A 15,440-nucleotide genomic window follows, 5' to 3' on the forward strand; every position below is an offset into this window, starting at 1 on the left:
CCCCCCTGCTGCGAGTCCCTGTGTCATAGTTTTTTTTATGCACGGAATATGATACCACTTCTGGAGTTACCTAGCTTTTTGCTTTATCCTTTTGTTCTTCACTTTTTTCTCTCTCCTTTTTGTTCAAGGTTCTTACCTCCGTTTCTATATTATATTTGCGCATATGGGGAAACCCCTGCCGCCTGCATAAGCACATGGTTCCATTAGGGGAAGTAATTCCATTGTAATGTGATGCGAGCATTCAGATAATGTACACACCAACTGTGAGGTTCAAGGTCACGGAACTGGGCGCGAGCGATCTGGAATTCTGCTACAAGTTCTATCATTTCCTCCCTCTTGGACTCTGGAAGACCTTGAATGAGCAGCGCATATACTTGGATGAATGATTCCTTCGCCAAGGGTTCCTGGTATACTATTACTTTCGGCTCCTGAGTGGGTATGCCAAAGAGCTCTGCCAAAGGATTTTCAACTGGGGGCTCAGCCGGGGGATCATCAGCGTTCGCTTGCCGAAGGCGCTCTATGACGCAGTGGTGGCGAAGTACAGCAGCCGATTTCCTGAATCCCTTGTGAAGGCGAACCTCCCTGAGAAGGTTCTTCGTTTCTTCGAACACCTTGGAAGTAAAACAGGTGGCTGGGTGCCCGAACTATGATAACAAAGGATGGGGACTGATGGTGTGGATTTGACCATCACCACCCTTCTCCATGCAAGTACATCAAAACCTAGTAGCTCCAGAGCCATGAATGGCAGATTTCCAGTGTTGACCTTTCCACTTGATTTCTCACTCTGTCCGTCCAATCGAGCGAGGTCGAAGTCGATAACAACCCCTCGCCTCGTGTCTGGTTTGGACATCAAGCTGCCCACGTTGATGTTCCCGTGCTGGATCCCATTGTCCCACAGCACCCAGTGACCTGCCACTGGATGAGTGCTGAGGGATAGCGCAAAGATTACAAAGGCACCTTACAGAGAAAGCAGTCCAAATTAACATGTCTTCCTCATTCAGATACTTGAGATAATTCAAACGTTCGGGTATGACGACCCGAAGCAATCGTGCACCGGTCATTGCCAGACCCAGAAATTCTCGGATGAGCCTCGTCGAACATGTTACGTGCGGAGGATCTATGTCGCCGAGCATCGTGGAGATGTGATCCTTCACCAGTTCGTTGATTTTACCGATTTCCGTTGCCTTCTTAATAATATCCAGCTCACTGGACCGCATTTCCTCCGGCCAGGATAACTTGGCGGCCGCTCTGTCTTCTCGAATACCATCGGGAGTATTTAGATCCTGGCCATTGACCTTCTCGCCTCTAAACACGCTTGTCGAACGGCCAGCCAGATTGAACCTACTGTAGATGACATGATTGTAGGGGAGATGAATGTATTGTCCGAGAGGGTGACTTTGAGGAAGTGTGAACCATCGCGAGCCCGTTCTTGACGAACGCCCGAGCCCTCGAACTCGGTGAAGAAACCCCAGCACGCCAGATCGAATGATAAGCAGGACCAGGAGGAAGTGCGGCGGATTGTCGATGATGTCGAAGCCCCCCCGTTGGAACAACGTTCTGCCTGTCCGGCCACGTAGTGCTTCCTAAGGCATTAGATTCCAAGTGAGCTGCATTGTATGACAGGTTGGCGAGGGTTGAACTCACAGCGTAGCATGAAATGAATTCGGCCAACTCCGCTACAAATATGAACAATATCGACCGGTGAAAATGCACCCACATCTTTCGAATCCTCGAAATCTGGAAGGTTTGCAGCTTCGATCTCACTGGCAAAGTACGGCCTTAACCCCGGGAATGCCATTCAGCATGTAGGGACATTGCCGATGAGCTTGGGAAATGTAGAGATAGCGGGTTTTTTGCCAAATATCTGGGAGGGTGCAACGATGTGAAGCAAAAGTTGATTATGTGCTTGCGGAAAGAGGTCGGTTGCCAATGCGTTCATAAGGGTGGGGAATGTTGACCCAGGAGGCTTTTTGAATGACGTTCAGCGCATTGAACGAACATCGCAACACATTGAGGAGTCACGGCAGAAGAAGAAGACACCAGAAGAAGCGTGGAAACGGCATGTTGCCCAGGAGAAGTATGAGCAAAGGACGTAGGTGTGTCAACGGAGCTTTGTTTTCAACGATAATCTGTGCGTCACATTTTGTTGCATCCTGTTGGTGTCGATAGTTTGTTACCTTCCTTCACAGTAGATTGGCGCGCGTCCGCAATGGAAGACCGCGCTGTGCTGTAGTTTACTGATCGTAGCCGGATCTTCCGTAATGTTGATTGTGCGGGTAATGATTCGTTGGCGCGTCCACGGCCTCTGGCTTTTGTATAGTATCCACTGCGTGGAAGCCACTCTAATGCCACACACACCTGCGCATCTTTCACTCTGGCGCCGCAGTCAACTTATATAGTACTGTTTTGCGGTTCTCGTGAATCATGCGACGTAATCCGAGGAAGCACAACTACTCGAAACCCGGGGAGCTTTCGGATGATCACAGCCACTTCGCGCCAAGGAAACATGGTATAAATGATGGGTCTGTTCCTTCGCAGTAGGTTGTGCTTGTAGCCTCTGTCTTTGGGCTCTTAGGCGATCTGTGATGATCCAAGCTTCGGCCAACAAGGAGTACGAAACTGATGTAGTGTCGCCTTCAGTCGAGGGTGTGCCTCCTCCCCCCTACCGGTCCCCCTCATTCAGGACCAATGGATCAAGGCCTTCCAGTGACTGTGAGGACTGTAGCTAGCCCGTAAAGTGACTGCTGTCTAAAGTTTCGCCTTCGTCGTAGATGTTTCTGAAGTGGCCACCAACTTTCCTCGCTCGGGGGACAATGGTCTCTATCCGAGCGAAAGTGTCCTAGCCCAAGGTGGTCGAGTCATTGGAAAAGGCTGCTCTAAAAAGGGTGCCGAAGCTGCCGACGCTCCTCGAGCTCCGGAATGTTGGGGCAGAGACGTGAACCTTGCTCCTGGAGGGCCAGGTCGATTCGCGCCAATACTCATCAAGTCCAACTCGCATTGGCTCTCAGAGTCTTTTCCACCTGTTTTCCCAGACGTGATTCTTACGCAACGGGACATATCTTTGGACGATTGGTATACCTTCCTCGAGAATATTCAAACGACTGCAACCCTTCCCCCCGGAAAACATGCACTCTCTCTATGTCTGCCAGTCATCAAATTTACGAGTATTCAAGGCTACCTCATTTCACGCCGCATCGAGAAGTACATGAAAAAGCGGAAGCTGTTCGAGGTGTTGGAGGTTGTCAGAATGTGGAACGAACAATTCTTTTCCCCGAGGGGGGTGAAAGTGACCTTGCGACCCGATTGGATTCGTATGGGAGACGATCTTAATCAAGCATTCGACAGGAAGAAATTGCGTAAGCGTTATAGTCTTACGTCGGTTCCGACAGAGGTGTCGGAGGCGGTCCCAGTCCAATCTCCTTGTGAGATGCCCTCCACTCAAGTGGACCGGTGCGGAGCGCGTCGAACAAAGAATTCTGAAGGGACGAGTGCACGTGCTGATGAGCAGGGCGATCGGGTGGCCCGGGCTTTGGAGAAGAAAGCTCGCTGTCGTTCAAAGCGAAACGAGAGGAAACATACCGCGGGATCGTCCTGGTGTCGGGTTGGTGGAAAGTACGATTTAATTGTGGAACCCTTTTGAGTTTGTTGTGCTCGCTTTTATATAATTAAGCAGTTCAGGGCTTGTTGCCCTCGCATTGTATATTCCGATACGATTGTACATATCTAATAATTGGAGAGATGGATAACAAACCACGGTGCTAGGCTTTCAAGTTGTGGGTTTTAAGCGCGCCAATTGATAAATTGTGCTTCACCCCTAATCTTGATCTTCAACAATCACGTTCCGTCCCAGGACCGACTATAGGCAAGCCCCCCAGAAGAGTCGATTCTAAACTGCGATTTCTTCTCCTTCATTTGTGAAGGTGGCTATGCACGCCTCCCACAGAGCAGAACTCCAACACAATCATCCAATAAGCCAACCGTGCACTTAAACAGCAACTAGGACCATTATGTAACAAAGGTGGCACTTTCGACTTCCAAGCTCTGACAGATCATGGGCTACTCCAGAGCTGGGGCGGCCAAGAAAGGATGGCATCTCGGCAGCCAAAGTCTAGTCAAACTGAAGAAATAGTGAGGCCCGGGAAACTGTCACGTACCCTGTCAGTCTCACGACCGATTCATCAAGTACGGCTTGTCTCCATCCAAGGGTGTGTTATTGTATGTACTTCCTGGAACTGGAGAGACTCTCTTGGCCAAGGCGATCGCTAGTAAGGAGTGAGGCGAACTTCATCGGCATCCACACCCTACGCGCTAACTGTTGCTCAAGGGTTCTGAGTTGCTTTCAAGGTGGTTTGCTGAATCCGAGGCAAATGTGTGGGACGTATTTGACAAGGCTCGTGCCACTGTTCAACATTCATCGATGAGTTAGACGGTACTGCCTAGATTTGTGGTGACAGGTGCGCATTGCGGGTGGCGCTAGAGGTCGTATAGTAAACCAACTTCTCCATGAAATGGATAGCATGAACACCCAGAAGAATGTTTTCATCCTCTACCTGATGGTTCTTCCCGATTTGCTATTCCCCGTGCTGTCCTCCGCAAGTCGCCCGTCGCGTCCGCCTACGAGTCTTTTGGTGCTGATACAACTGAGGTCTGTCAACGTGTAGCGAAGCTTGCAATCCGTGAGAGCATCGAAGCTACCAGACACTGCGTGCGAGAGAAAGCAGCCAGGACAAGTGATGTAGACATGGAATAGGGCCTGGAAGATGATGATCCTGCTGCACAGTCTGGCTTTCATGGTGCCCGCTTTGAGGAGGCCATGAGGTTCGCTCGCCGCTCCGGCGTTACGGATCAGGAGATTCGGTGGTACGAAATGTTTGCTGAGGTAGGCCTCCTACCCCTTCTCTTCCCCTCGGGGCTACATATCGCGGCTTTCGGCATTTGCGACAATCCCCGATGCTTCGCTCAAGTTTCAAGTTCCCTGAGCATAATCCGCCTTCACGGCCATCGGCCAATGCATCCAATTCTCTCGCCACATTTTCGCAAGATGATGTTGACTTGTATGCCCGAGCGATCCCCTTAGTTGGATGCATGTTCGCGGTTTTTGGTGCAGGTTCAGTGTGTGCTGACGACCGGCCCGCTTGTCCTCCTCCCTGTGATCGTTCCCCGCTCCCGGGTGGTTCTCCGATCTTTAGTTTGAAACTTTAGCCGCCAGCATGTGAATGGACCATCAAATGGTTTTGTTGGCAAAAGACTGACAAGCGAAGAAACGGAGGGTGGGGCAGGCGCAACTGCGACCACATCAAGTTTCTGCGGCAATCTGAGACGTCAGCACTGTCCGCCTACCAAGGCAAATCGATGTGTCGGCGTGCTACTTCTACCATATGCTGTTGTGACTGGTTCTTTGCTGTTTGGAATCCATCACCATCTTGTAGTCACTGTGACACGAACTAGTTGCTCAGCTGTGCCATTCTTGAATAGACGGTGCTCCGTGTCAATTCTTTGTTCAAAAGGGTGCGAAAGTTACTTTTTGACCTAATTAAATTCGTGCAGGAGGCGATCTCAAATCAGGTATTTGACGAGGGACTATAGCCATCCGGATGCTGAAATCAATTTTGTTTTTCCACGGCCCCAACTGAAGAATCGAAAGAAACGGTGGAGATGCTGCCTGTTGCGTCCGGGTCTCCTAAAAGTGTACTAACGCTAACGAGAAAGGTGATGAGGGCGGGGCGAAGGGAGCCTATCATCGCTCAAAGCAAAGGGCACGGGATACCGAAACTTCGCCGGGCCGTCCTGGTGTCAGGTTTGAGGGACAAACAAATCCCTCATGACAGGAGAATCGTTCCATCTATCTTAAGCGACGCTGACAGCCTGTTACGCAAGGTTACCCTCCCACAGTGATGCCATTGATATATCTTGGGCCATACTAAGATTATTACCGAATCGATGTCGCACCTGTAGTATCTTCTATGTGCAGGTGAATGGAGGAGCTAGCGCGTGACCATATGTGTGCTATCGTTCCTTGCGTCGGGATGCTATCCTCGCAACTAGAATCGGCAATCAAGTGCGTCAACACCTTGCGTTGATTTCACAATCGCCGCAGTGAGTGGTAGGTTGTTCCGCGTAAGTGATCGATCGAGTTCAACAAATCATTCTGCAATGTGCCCATCCGTGGCCTGCGCATAATCATTGCTTCCAGTGGATAATAAGCAGCCGGACTGCGCAATAGTTGTACATGAACACAAGCATGGACGGGTGGCCACACACAAACACGCGAAATAGGTAAAAATAGCACAGCGAAGAAATCGGGCCAGGGGAAAGAAACTTCTATGTGACTAAGGTCATATATACACGCCGATTGAGAGTCCATTGATGAAACACAAGAAGCTATGAAAAAAAAAACAAGTTTCATTGTCTATCGTTAATGCATCTATATCAATTCCCACTGATCGCCATAGGATGGCCCTTGACTCGAAGACTTACGACCCGCGCGAACGAATCCTGCAGCGGGCTTTCATGCGCTCTCACAGCCATGTGCGCAGCAAGATATGGTGGCGGAAAGAGCCCGAATGCCTCTTCTGCAGGTGTGCGAACCGGAATGGGAGGGAAATGTGACACGAGGGGTGGGGGAGCTGAGCGCCCTCTAGGTATCGCTGATAAAGAGTTGAAAGCCGCCGAGGCATGAGGGAACTGCTTAGCACTTTGGACCGTGGTGGATGCGTCTGAGAGAACGGAAGGTTTACGGTCACGTATAGCGAAAGAGGGAAGAGTCAAAGAAGAGCGCAGGGAGGAAGACGTAGATGAACGCCGAAAGAAAGAAGATCTCGAGCCTTGCTGCCTAGTTCGTGAAGAGGAAGGGGATCCAGGAGGGGAGGTATGAATAGGAGTATAATGGTGTGGGGGAATAGAATCATCTAACTGAGGGTTGGTAGGCGTAATCTGTGCGGACGCAATGGACGTAGTAGTGAGTGGGGGTGCTGTGGGGGTGAACGATGATGTCCGAATGAGGCTCGGACGGGTATCATGAACAGAAACGGTCGACAATGGACGCATCAGAGAGGACCGACCTCTAATGGAGGGAGCTCGAGACGACGGGGCTGTTTTATGCCCATTGGACCTGAACTTCTGATTTAATTCATCTGGGAGTCCCGTAGGCACGGAGGTAGAAGCAGGGACAGGGTGGGAGTTTGGAGGAAAAGCCTGCGGCATTGTTGCCTTCGGAGTGGAGGGGCGAGCAAAAGGGAGCTCAGAGGCGGCGACAGTTTTGTCAGGCTCCCTGTCATCTGGAGTGACAACGCCACTGGAAATCCACTGATCATCATCATCTTCTTCTTCATCTCCTGGGCTAGCATCCCGTTCAGCAGCCATGAGAAACTTCGCTTTCCTTGAGCTATCTAACTTATGGCTTGTCTTGCGGGGAGCCAGATGCCCACGTCCCTAAACGAGTCACATAGCAATCGAAATCAGCGATAAGTTGGAGATAAGCCACGACCGCCACAAACATGGAATCCAACAGCCTTATGGCCCACCGTATGGTCCGACTTTATTGTATTTGAGGACTCCGAGCGCTTTACAAGATCTTCCTTAGCTTTGAGAGCCGTTACGGCGAAATTGCTATGAACACCCGGCAGTTGCCCCCCCTGGAATCTAATTGCACTCGCTGATCGATTCAGCTTGCCATGCGATATGTTGCGCTGATGATGCTTCATTCCAGAGGCCTGGGCGTGCTTAACAGCCGTGGTCGCTGGCATGGTCCACAGGACGGCTCTGTTCCTGTTTGACCTGCGACTAATTGATGAGCTAATGGTCAGGTGACCGCGGGATTGCATCCGAGCAGTCCGGTAAATTCAGTTTTCTGAAGCTGTGCGTGGCGCAAGCGAACATGTTAGAACTATCATGTAGCCAATACTTGGTATGGGAGAAGCTGGAAGCTTTGCTATCGCGTTGGCCCTTGCGAACCTAGACTCTCAGTGCTTGCCACAAGCGCCGGGGACCTGCCAACATAACTTGAAGGCTCATGTACAACTTCTTGAACTAGCGCACCAAATTAACTTGAGCTGACCGGCTACATTTGGGGAACCCCTAAGGGTGGAAGCGGTTGCGAGCTATTTCGTACCCGAAATACGCATGGAATATTGAAATGCGCATTAACAATATGGCAGAAACAAAATGCGGTATCGGCTGCGTCTCCTCATGCGAGTGTGTAAATACGAAGAGAACTAAATTGGGTATACCGTATCTCTACCTACTAGGTAGAGATATGAGATACTTAAGTGAACACAATAAGAATATTATAGTACCGACTTCAGTCTCACGAGTGTAAACACGAAGAGAACTGAGGGCATTCGCGAAGACAAACATCGAGCTTTTAGGCGTCGATTACTCGAAGTTGGTAATAAGTGAGAGTCATTACCTGTTGTCACTCACTTGTGCTGACGTGTCCAATTTCCATGGCTTCTGGACGCGTCGACTCCGCGTCAATACCCAATCCCCCACGTGTCAGATTGGAGACGCCCTTAGCACATCAACATTCTGTTGATTGTGTGGTCTCCAATGCCGATCTGAGTCCCACTGCTGCGCGCTCTGTTGCCAATGCATCGCCAGCTGTGGCTCAGCGTCCATCCCTTCCTGCCAAATTGATGTGCACGTCACTAGCATCGTCCGACACATCATCCGACGCGTCGCTAGCGTCGAAACATCATCGTCGAGGCCGGAAGAAGCATGAATCTGAGCGGCGTTCAACGACTCTCCCTTCCCCATCACTCCCATTCCGTTATTGCCCACGGAAATTACATTAAAATCATCTAAACATATTCTTTCCCTGTTCTGACATACATTGCTGTTGCTGGCAAGGACGGGCACCCTTGTCTTTCCTTCCCGATTCTTGGCATCCCTGATGCTCGACCCTGCAGGCCAACCAAGGATCGTCATCGAGGATCCACCTTAGTTTTCCTCCCACCAATTCTTTCTTCATCTTTCTCAGAGAGGGTCCAAACCCCGTGATAACTTGGCAAACCTTTCATCTCCATCCAAACGTTCCCTCTGTAAGCACTATCCTCCGCTCTGATCTGATACCTGACTGACTGAACTGAATGCACTTAAAGAACTTCTGTACCCTCCCTGTGTGTACAATGTAGCACCCTACCGACCCTCCATGTTGCATCCAAGAACACACATTCCTATAATGCTTGAATCGAATGCTGTGCAGATAGCAGCAAAGCAAAGCATGGTCTCCAGTGGCAAACGGGGACTTCCATGGGAAGGTGCCTCTGCCGTGGTCCTGCGGAACGTCTCCCAGTTGGCTGGGAACGAATTTTCCAGATAGAAGTTGCCAGATCCCGGTAGCCGCTTCAACGTGAGACACTGCTATGACTCTGAAATCTCGGGGAAGACGGGTTTCCACGTCTTCTCCGAAGGAATCGTTTGTGCGGTACATCCCCCTTCCGACCTCGAGGAGCCTAGCCGAAATTGGTAAGGGGCGAGAGTGAATTGAGGGCTTTTGATCTCCAGTATGTCGTGTTAACTTTTCACGGAGTCCATGAAGTCCCAATGATTGCTGCAGTTGTTACCCGAAGTCCGGGTCCTTTTTTCCAGCCAATGGGCCATACTGCACAACATTCTCTAGCAACATGAGGTCAATGCGATCTGTGACATCGGGATCGAACGGCTCACACTTTCCTGCTCCGTTCATCATCATTGGGGCCCCCGCTCCCGCGTTTGGAGTCACGATCTATTTTCCGGGCTGCGGCGTAAACAGTGTTGGCAAACAAGGTGATTTTCACGATGAGTGGCGCCTACTCTCAGCTAGGAAGCTATGAGGAGCTTTGAGCGATGTGATGGCCATAAGCCCTCAGAATCGAACACTAGCGCAATATGATGATTGAATGCCTTAAGCGCCACTTACCTCGCGCACCAATGCCGTTGGCAGTTGGATGGTCTGAACTCCTGAAGTTGTGCACAATTGTTCAAATACTCCAGCCGGAGTTCGATCTCCTCAGCGTTCATTTCATAGTCCTAGACATTGTTACCTTTGCTCTCTAAACTGATATTGACGTTCAGGAGTGAATCACACAAGTGAATGCTCTTGCTGAGAAAATCTCTCAGATGGGAAAAAAGATAATTAATGCCACTAGTGTCGTGCATGCAAACAACTTGCTCCACAGCCCGGGAACCATGTGATAAGATACCAATGAGAATACAAATGTGAATTGATATTCGATTAATGTTGCGCGTCCTGTTAGGTTGTTACACTTGCGAACGTGTGTCTATCTGACATAGAAAACCCCCCCAAATATAGCCTGAAAATCCGAAGTATCGTGCCAAAATGCTCTAGACCCAACAGACGAATCGCAAAAAAATCGCACCACTAATGCACGAGTTCTGTCGCATCGACTCTTCTCCGTCGTATTTCCGCCTTCATCCGATCTGAATCTCGTAAAGAACCAGCACTTTGTCTTCTTTTCGAGGGATCTCGTCTTGGGGATGAAAGTTCTGTAAGGACGCGTGGAGAAGTTAGGGAATGGCAGGGCGTTACTCTCGGTGCTGCGAAGGGATGTGCGATTGTTCCTGGACCTAATCTTGATCGGTCAATGATCACGATAGGATCAGGAGTCAAAACATCGGTTTCCATCTTTCGAGAAGGAGTAACCAGTCGGGCAGTATTGGCCTCGACGCCACGTTGTGATTGCGACCGCGTGTCAGCCTGCACTGGGCCGGGTGAATGCATGCGATGAGGGGATTGAGATTCGGGTGTCCCTGCTACATTCTTCCCCGGCTCACGATGGGGGACTTCCGGCTTTTCCGATGAACGAGGAGAAGAGTTTGAAGACCGAGACGAGCCGTTAGATCGATTTGATAGGGAGCCACTGGAATGTGATCGAACGCCAACACGCGGGGGATCTACGACCTTAAAGAGGTTTTTAGAGTGCGAACGTGCTAGGCTGATATAATAGTCATGAAGCAGGTCCCTTGTGCTCTGTAAAGGAGAGATCAGCAACGTGCGTTTCTGTGTGCAGAATTGCGTACAGTTAGACGCCAATCCAGAGCAGTGAGCAATTCGCGCTCAAGAATGTTGAGCTCTGCAACTTTGATCCCACCGATCTTGGCATAATGGGAATTTGTGCAAAAAGCGTCGCAAAGCGCTTTTGTGGAAACGGTGATAGAAGTGATGAGAAAGCGATGGACGGTGAGAGAGGAAACAGTAAATCGTGGATTCCGAGCACACATCTGATCAATATAGTGCAGGGTAATGAGAAGGCAGGAGCGCTGGGGGGTAGGAAGGTCACTGTGAGTCCCCAAGACGCAATTTGAGGCGACCAACCTCAAGATGGGTATACTTGACGATACGACGAAGGTAATCAAGAACAGTGATGCCGGGAGGTGCTCGGGAGTGAAATCGAGTGAGGGCATCACTTCGTATCGAATATCAGTCAAAGCGAAGGATGTCATGAATACAAAGTCAGCTCACGGAATAAGTGGTATCTTGTCATTATGAGTGAGCAGACGCTCAAGCATGTCGGCTTCGGATATTGGCATCAGGACCTGCACGACGTAGTCATGAGATAAGCGCATGCTCACAAATCATGAGAACAAGGTGGTCAATTTCGCAATCCTCAAAGTCGTAGGGCACCATTATGACGCTGGGGGATGAGGATGCCATCCATGCTAGGCCAATAAGTAGGCTGCAGAAATGCCTCTACTTAAGAGGACTCTTTGCCAGCGAGAGCAGGAACTAATTGAAAGACTGAAACTGCCTCTACCTATAGGAAAGTTGATGGGGATGCAATTAAAAGGGTGAAGGGATCGCAGCGTCGAATGCAACGAGTAACGTCACGTGTTTTTGTTTGTCATTGACCTGACGGTTGCATCTGATTCAAGACTTTGTCTGGAAAATCGATGTACATAAGTTCTCCCCGCCATCTCACGTCCCGAGGATGGCCAACATGCCATATAGTCAGCTGCATCAAAATTATGTGGGGCTCATCCGTCATCCTGGTCTGTGCGAACAAAGACCGAAACGACTCAGGTAACTGTTCGCCCATCCAACTGCGAAAATGACCACGAGTGGCAGGTTTTGGATAGAACCCTCGGGCACGATCGCTCATCCATGGCCACAAGTTAAAGCGGAAGACACGGTGCTCCCCGTAGCCGGATCAGCGCTCTATTGCGGGGAGAACTTACGTGGAAGCTGGCAAGATCGTTATTTGGAATAGGATGTCATTTTCCAGCGGCCCTGTTAGTTCAGGCGAGCAAGATTTGGGGTTGCGAGCTGAATTATGCCCCCTTCGAGCCCTTGCCTGAGATTTGGAAGCGCTGCCCAACATTCAACTACGTCTGATCCCCATCTTGCGACGCACGTTCAACTGAGGTAATTCCCAAACTGAGAAAATGAACATTGCCTCTTTGGCACTGCCGACGGCATGATGAATTCATTCACCTCCATCTGTTCGCCATTCTCGCCAACGCCAAAACTTTATCGACCGACCTTTGTACACCAGATACCAGTTCGGATATATTGCGGTGGCGGACCTACGATATGACACTCCTGCACTTTCACTGGTGAAGGACACTAGGACCATTGACCAGACTTCGGCCGCCAAGAATCTCGGCACAATAAGTGCTTGATCCTCACAAAAAGGGTGAAGGGATCCGAGCCAGATCCGTGTGACAAGGGATCACCTGTAGGCTGTATTGCTTCACTCACCCGAATACATCACCCAGACACACTCATCATGTATGGATGCTCCCTCATCTTGCATTTGAGTCGGGTCCTAAATCAATGGCTTTATTCGTGAGGCTCCCGCTGAAAGAGCACGGCAGGCGGGTAGTTGGGTCGCGTGTCGAAAACTTTTTTTTGAGCTCGGTGATATCTGAGCCAGGGGAAACGTTGCAGCAGCTCGTGGGCCGTGGAATAGACGTCGCCATGACACCCCAACACAGTTTGTTACCGAAGCGTTCGCAGACAAGTCAGATATAAGGAGCTAGTGTGCGATGCAGGATCGCACAAGGGTTTCAGATTGAACCGCGGGGATTACCACGAACCATTGTATTCGGGTAAAAATCACGCAAATAGATATGGTTTAGTTGTTAGGGCCTGAACACGTACGGAATTCGTCCGAAGAAATCGAACCAGGGTATGCAGCAGCAATAAAACCTGGAACGGCATGACTGTATCCTTGGGTAAAAAGAACAGCGAGAGCGTTCAGTCCTGCTGCGCACAAGTCTAATTTAATCTCGTACCTCCATTAAATAACAAGAATTTGCATTTCCCCGCGGTGGAGTCCTAGGACGTAGGGCCCCTTCCCACAAACCTCCAGGTATACACTACCCAGCGAAAGCCACGGGATTCTACCAAAAAAAAAAAAACAAACAAGAATTTTGAGTGTGTACACGTGACCAATACGCCGGCCAATTGCGAGAAACTGTACATTGACCCACACCTTCACCACTAGATATCTAGTCATGGCCCCAAAGGTGCGTCGGGACCATTTTATGCCGAAAGCAACATACTAAAATAAATGTTTAGTTTGTTAGTTATTATTCCCGACGAGCGTCTGAAAGGAAATCATTGCTGACGACGGAATGGAATTATAGGATCCTAACGAGATCAAGATCATTTACCTTCGTGCAACAGGTGGTGAAGTAGGTGCCTCATCAGCACTCGCCCCTAAGATTGGTCCTCTTGGTCTGGTCAGTTGATTACCCCACCTTTGTGTGGAGGTTGAATTATTGACCGGTGGAATGCAGTCACCCAAAAAAGTCGGTGAAGACATTGCGAAAGCAACTACTGCATGGAAGGGACTTCGTGTTACTGTCCAATTGACCATTCAAAATCGCCAAGCTCAAATTGCTGTTGTCCCCTCCGCGTCCTCTCTTATCATCCGTGCATTGAAGGGTTCGTCCACCGTTTATAGTCCGTCGAATTCCCCCTGATTTCCTTCCCCACAATTCCCTCTAGAACCTCCTCGTGACCGGAAAAAGGAGAAGAACATTAAACACAATGGCAACATTCCATTCGACGAAATCGTGGAAATCGCGCGTATTCTAAAGCCGAAATCATTGGCAAAGGAATTGTCTGGCTGTGTTAAGGAGATTTTGGGGACGTGCCAGAGTATTGGGTGCACCGTTAATGGCCAGCATCCTCATGCTATCACAGAGCAAATTAACGCCGGGGAGATTGACGTGCCGGATGAGTAGAAAACTTGATACCGTCCAGCTTGCATCCTACCCATTACCTATTCGACGCACCTCTTACATCTCCGCATCGTCTCACACACCTTGTATTTCTTCGGTCGCGATATGTGGTTGATACTCTAGCTTATGCAACTGCTACCCCCTCTTCATGATCCAAACTGCTCTGGATGTTACTTTGTGCATCCCTTCGTAATACCGGTCTTCCAGTGACGGATTCACAAGCACACCTGACTACTGTCTAACTGCTTTCTTATGAATTTCTGTTAGCCGATCGCTCCTGAGCCTGTTCGACTCGAAGTTCGACATTGAAGTATACAGATGAACCATGAACTATCCAATGTAGTTCGGAAATGTAAAGTTGGAGTAGACATTCGAGAAATCTTCTACGTCGATGGTACCCACCGTTGTACGAACCGGATCAACGTTATCACCGGTCTCTCGTGGCGACGCAAAATAAGTAATGCAACGAAAGTCGCAGCACCAAGAATCCGCGGAGGGCACCTCTGCAAAGCAAGAGCTCCGAGATCCATCAACCATCGTGCAAACTATGCAACGGATTATAAGCTTCGGCCCCCGCAAACGTGTAAATGAGGACAACGCACAATGGAAGGTCTGGCTTCTGGCTCTTCAGCAACAGACTCATGAGTGTCCTCACGTAGGCCGATTGCTGTCCGAAGCCTCTCATTCTCCTTCTCAAGCATCCAAGTTCGCTCCTTCTAATTGATCATCAATTCAATATGAAGAGCAAACGCTGGGCGGTCTGAGGAACCATACCAGCTTCAAATTTTCCTCGGCAAAAGCATTTACGTCGCGGAACCGCAACAACCTCGGGATGAATGGAGTCGATAAGTACGGAATAGCAGACAACCTCATGAACAATCGCGTTGTTCTAGAAATCGGACGCCGACATTGAGGGCATGGAGGCATCTTCGAAGCCAAGTATTTTTGGATGCACCCGTGATCAAATATATGACCTACGCAGCGTACTTGTAAGCATATATCGTGCACCTACATTGCACTTACCGCAACTCAGTGCCACGGGCTCACGAACTTCGCAAAGACATATCATGCAGGGTTCGAGAATAAATGGCATGGTTTCAGGATGAGTTTTCCACAATCAATAGTTGTGCAGTATTGAAACTCGCCTTTTAAACGCAGACATCGTACCAAGGTGGCATCGCCGTTTCCAAAGCTCGCCTGCGAGCCAAATGCCCAAAGCCACAAAGCAGACAGTTCGTGGGAACCACCCTTGC

The 15,440-nt window shown here is 49.7% G+C and overlaps 8 protein-coding genes across 8 annotated transcripts; 3 read left to right on the forward strand and 5 right to left on the reverse strand.

Moving 5' to 3' along the window:
- Positions 1–186: 186 nt before the first annotated feature.
- EI90DRAFT_3047250 (uncharacterized protein) lies at positions 187–1,067 on the reverse strand. The gene has a single exon (XM_039059537.1). The coding sequence runs from the start codon at positions 848–850 to the stop codon at positions 518–520; it is 333 nt and encodes a 110-aa protein (XP_038918877.1). The 5' UTR covers positions 851–1,067; the 3' UTR covers positions 187–517.
- EI90DRAFT_262655 (uncharacterized protein) lies at positions 1,054–1,846 on the reverse strand. Its single transcript, XM_039053351.1, has 3 exons — positions 1,645–1,846; positions 1,346–1,583; positions 1,054–1,298 (listed from the first exon to the last, which is right to left on the reverse strand). Exons 1-3 carry the CDS (start codon positions 1,717–1,719, stop codon positions 1,204–1,206), a joined length of 408 nt encoding a protein of 135 aa, XP_038918878.1. The 5' UTR covers positions 1,720–1,846; the 3' UTR covers positions 1,054–1,203.
- Positions 1,439–2,341, forward strand: EI90DRAFT_261627 (uncharacterized protein). Its single transcript, XM_039053340.1, has 4 exons — positions 1,439–1,602; positions 1,652–1,744; positions 1,803–1,918; positions 1,986–2,341. The coding sequence occupies exons 2-4, from the start codon at positions 1,708–1,710 to the stop codon at positions 2,094–2,096; spliced, it is 264 nt and encodes an 87-aa protein (XP_038918879.1). The 5' UTR covers positions 1,439–1,602; positions 1,652–1,707; the 3' UTR covers positions 2,097–2,341.
- A 244-nt stretch (positions 2,342–2,585) lies between these two features.
- EI90DRAFT_3014445 (uncharacterized protein) lies at positions 2,586–3,640 on the forward strand (the record flags this gene model as incomplete). Its single annotated transcript, XM_039056784.1, has 2 exons — positions 2,586–2,646; positions 2,772–3,640. The coding sequence occupies 2 exons, from the start codon at positions 2,586–2,588 to the stop codon at positions 3,638–3,640; spliced, it is 930 nt and encodes a 309-aa protein (XP_038918880.1).
- Positions 3,641–6,157: 2,517 nt separating this feature from the next.
- EI90DRAFT_3287740 (uncharacterized protein) lies at positions 6,158–7,815 on the reverse strand. The gene is made up of 2 exons (XM_039067071.1): positions 7,497–7,815; positions 6,158–7,431 (listed from the first exon to the last, which is right to left on the reverse strand). Exons 1-2 carry the CDS (start codon positions 7,743–7,745, stop codon positions 6,430–6,432), a joined length of 1,251 nt encoding a protein of 416 aa, XP_038918881.1. The 5' UTR covers positions 7,746–7,815; the 3' UTR covers positions 6,158–6,429.
- Positions 7,816–10,360: 2,545 nt separating this feature from the next.
- Positions 10,361–11,653, reverse strand: EI90DRAFT_2912674 (cyclin-domain-containing protein; the record flags this gene model as incomplete). The annotated part of the gene is made up of 5 exons (XM_039054471.1): positions 10,361–10,969; positions 11,020–11,259; positions 11,315–11,405; positions 11,462–11,513; positions 11,572–11,653. The coding sequence occupies 5 exons, from the start codon at positions 11,651–11,653 to the stop codon at positions 10,361–10,363; spliced, it is 1,074 nt and encodes a 357-aa protein (XP_038918882.1).
- Positions 11,654–13,434: 1,781 nt separating this feature from the next.
- Positions 13,435–14,498, forward strand: EI90DRAFT_2992906 (ribosomal protein L11). The gene is made up of 4 exons (XM_039056141.1): positions 13,435–13,467; positions 13,588–13,683; positions 13,741–13,888; positions 13,952–14,498. The coding sequence occupies exons 1-4, from the start codon at positions 13,456–13,458 to the stop codon at positions 14,188–14,190; spliced, it is 495 nt and encodes a 164-aa protein (XP_038918883.1). The 5' UTR covers positions 13,435–13,455; the 3' UTR covers positions 14,191–14,498.
- Positions 14,302–15,405, reverse strand: EI90DRAFT_262984 (uncharacterized protein). Its single transcript, XM_039053361.1, has 4 exons — positions 15,211–15,405; positions 14,962–15,161; positions 14,790–14,903; positions 14,302–14,732 (listed from the first exon to the last, which is right to left on the reverse strand). The coding sequence occupies exons 1-4, from the start codon at positions 15,278–15,280 to the stop codon at positions 14,571–14,573; spliced, it is 546 nt and encodes a 181-aa protein (XP_038918884.1). The 5' UTR covers positions 15,281–15,405; the 3' UTR covers positions 14,302–14,570.
- Between the last annotated feature and the right edge of the window lie 35 nt (positions 15,406–15,440).

This window comes from Cantharellus anzutake (genome assembly GCF_015039405.1).
Source record: "Cantharellus anzutake strain C23 chromosome Unknown EI90scaffold_12, whole genome shotgun sequence".
Classification (NCBI taxonomy): Eukaryota; Fungi; Basidiomycota; class Agaricomycetes; order Cantharellales; family Hydnaceae; genus Cantharellus; species Cantharellus anzutake.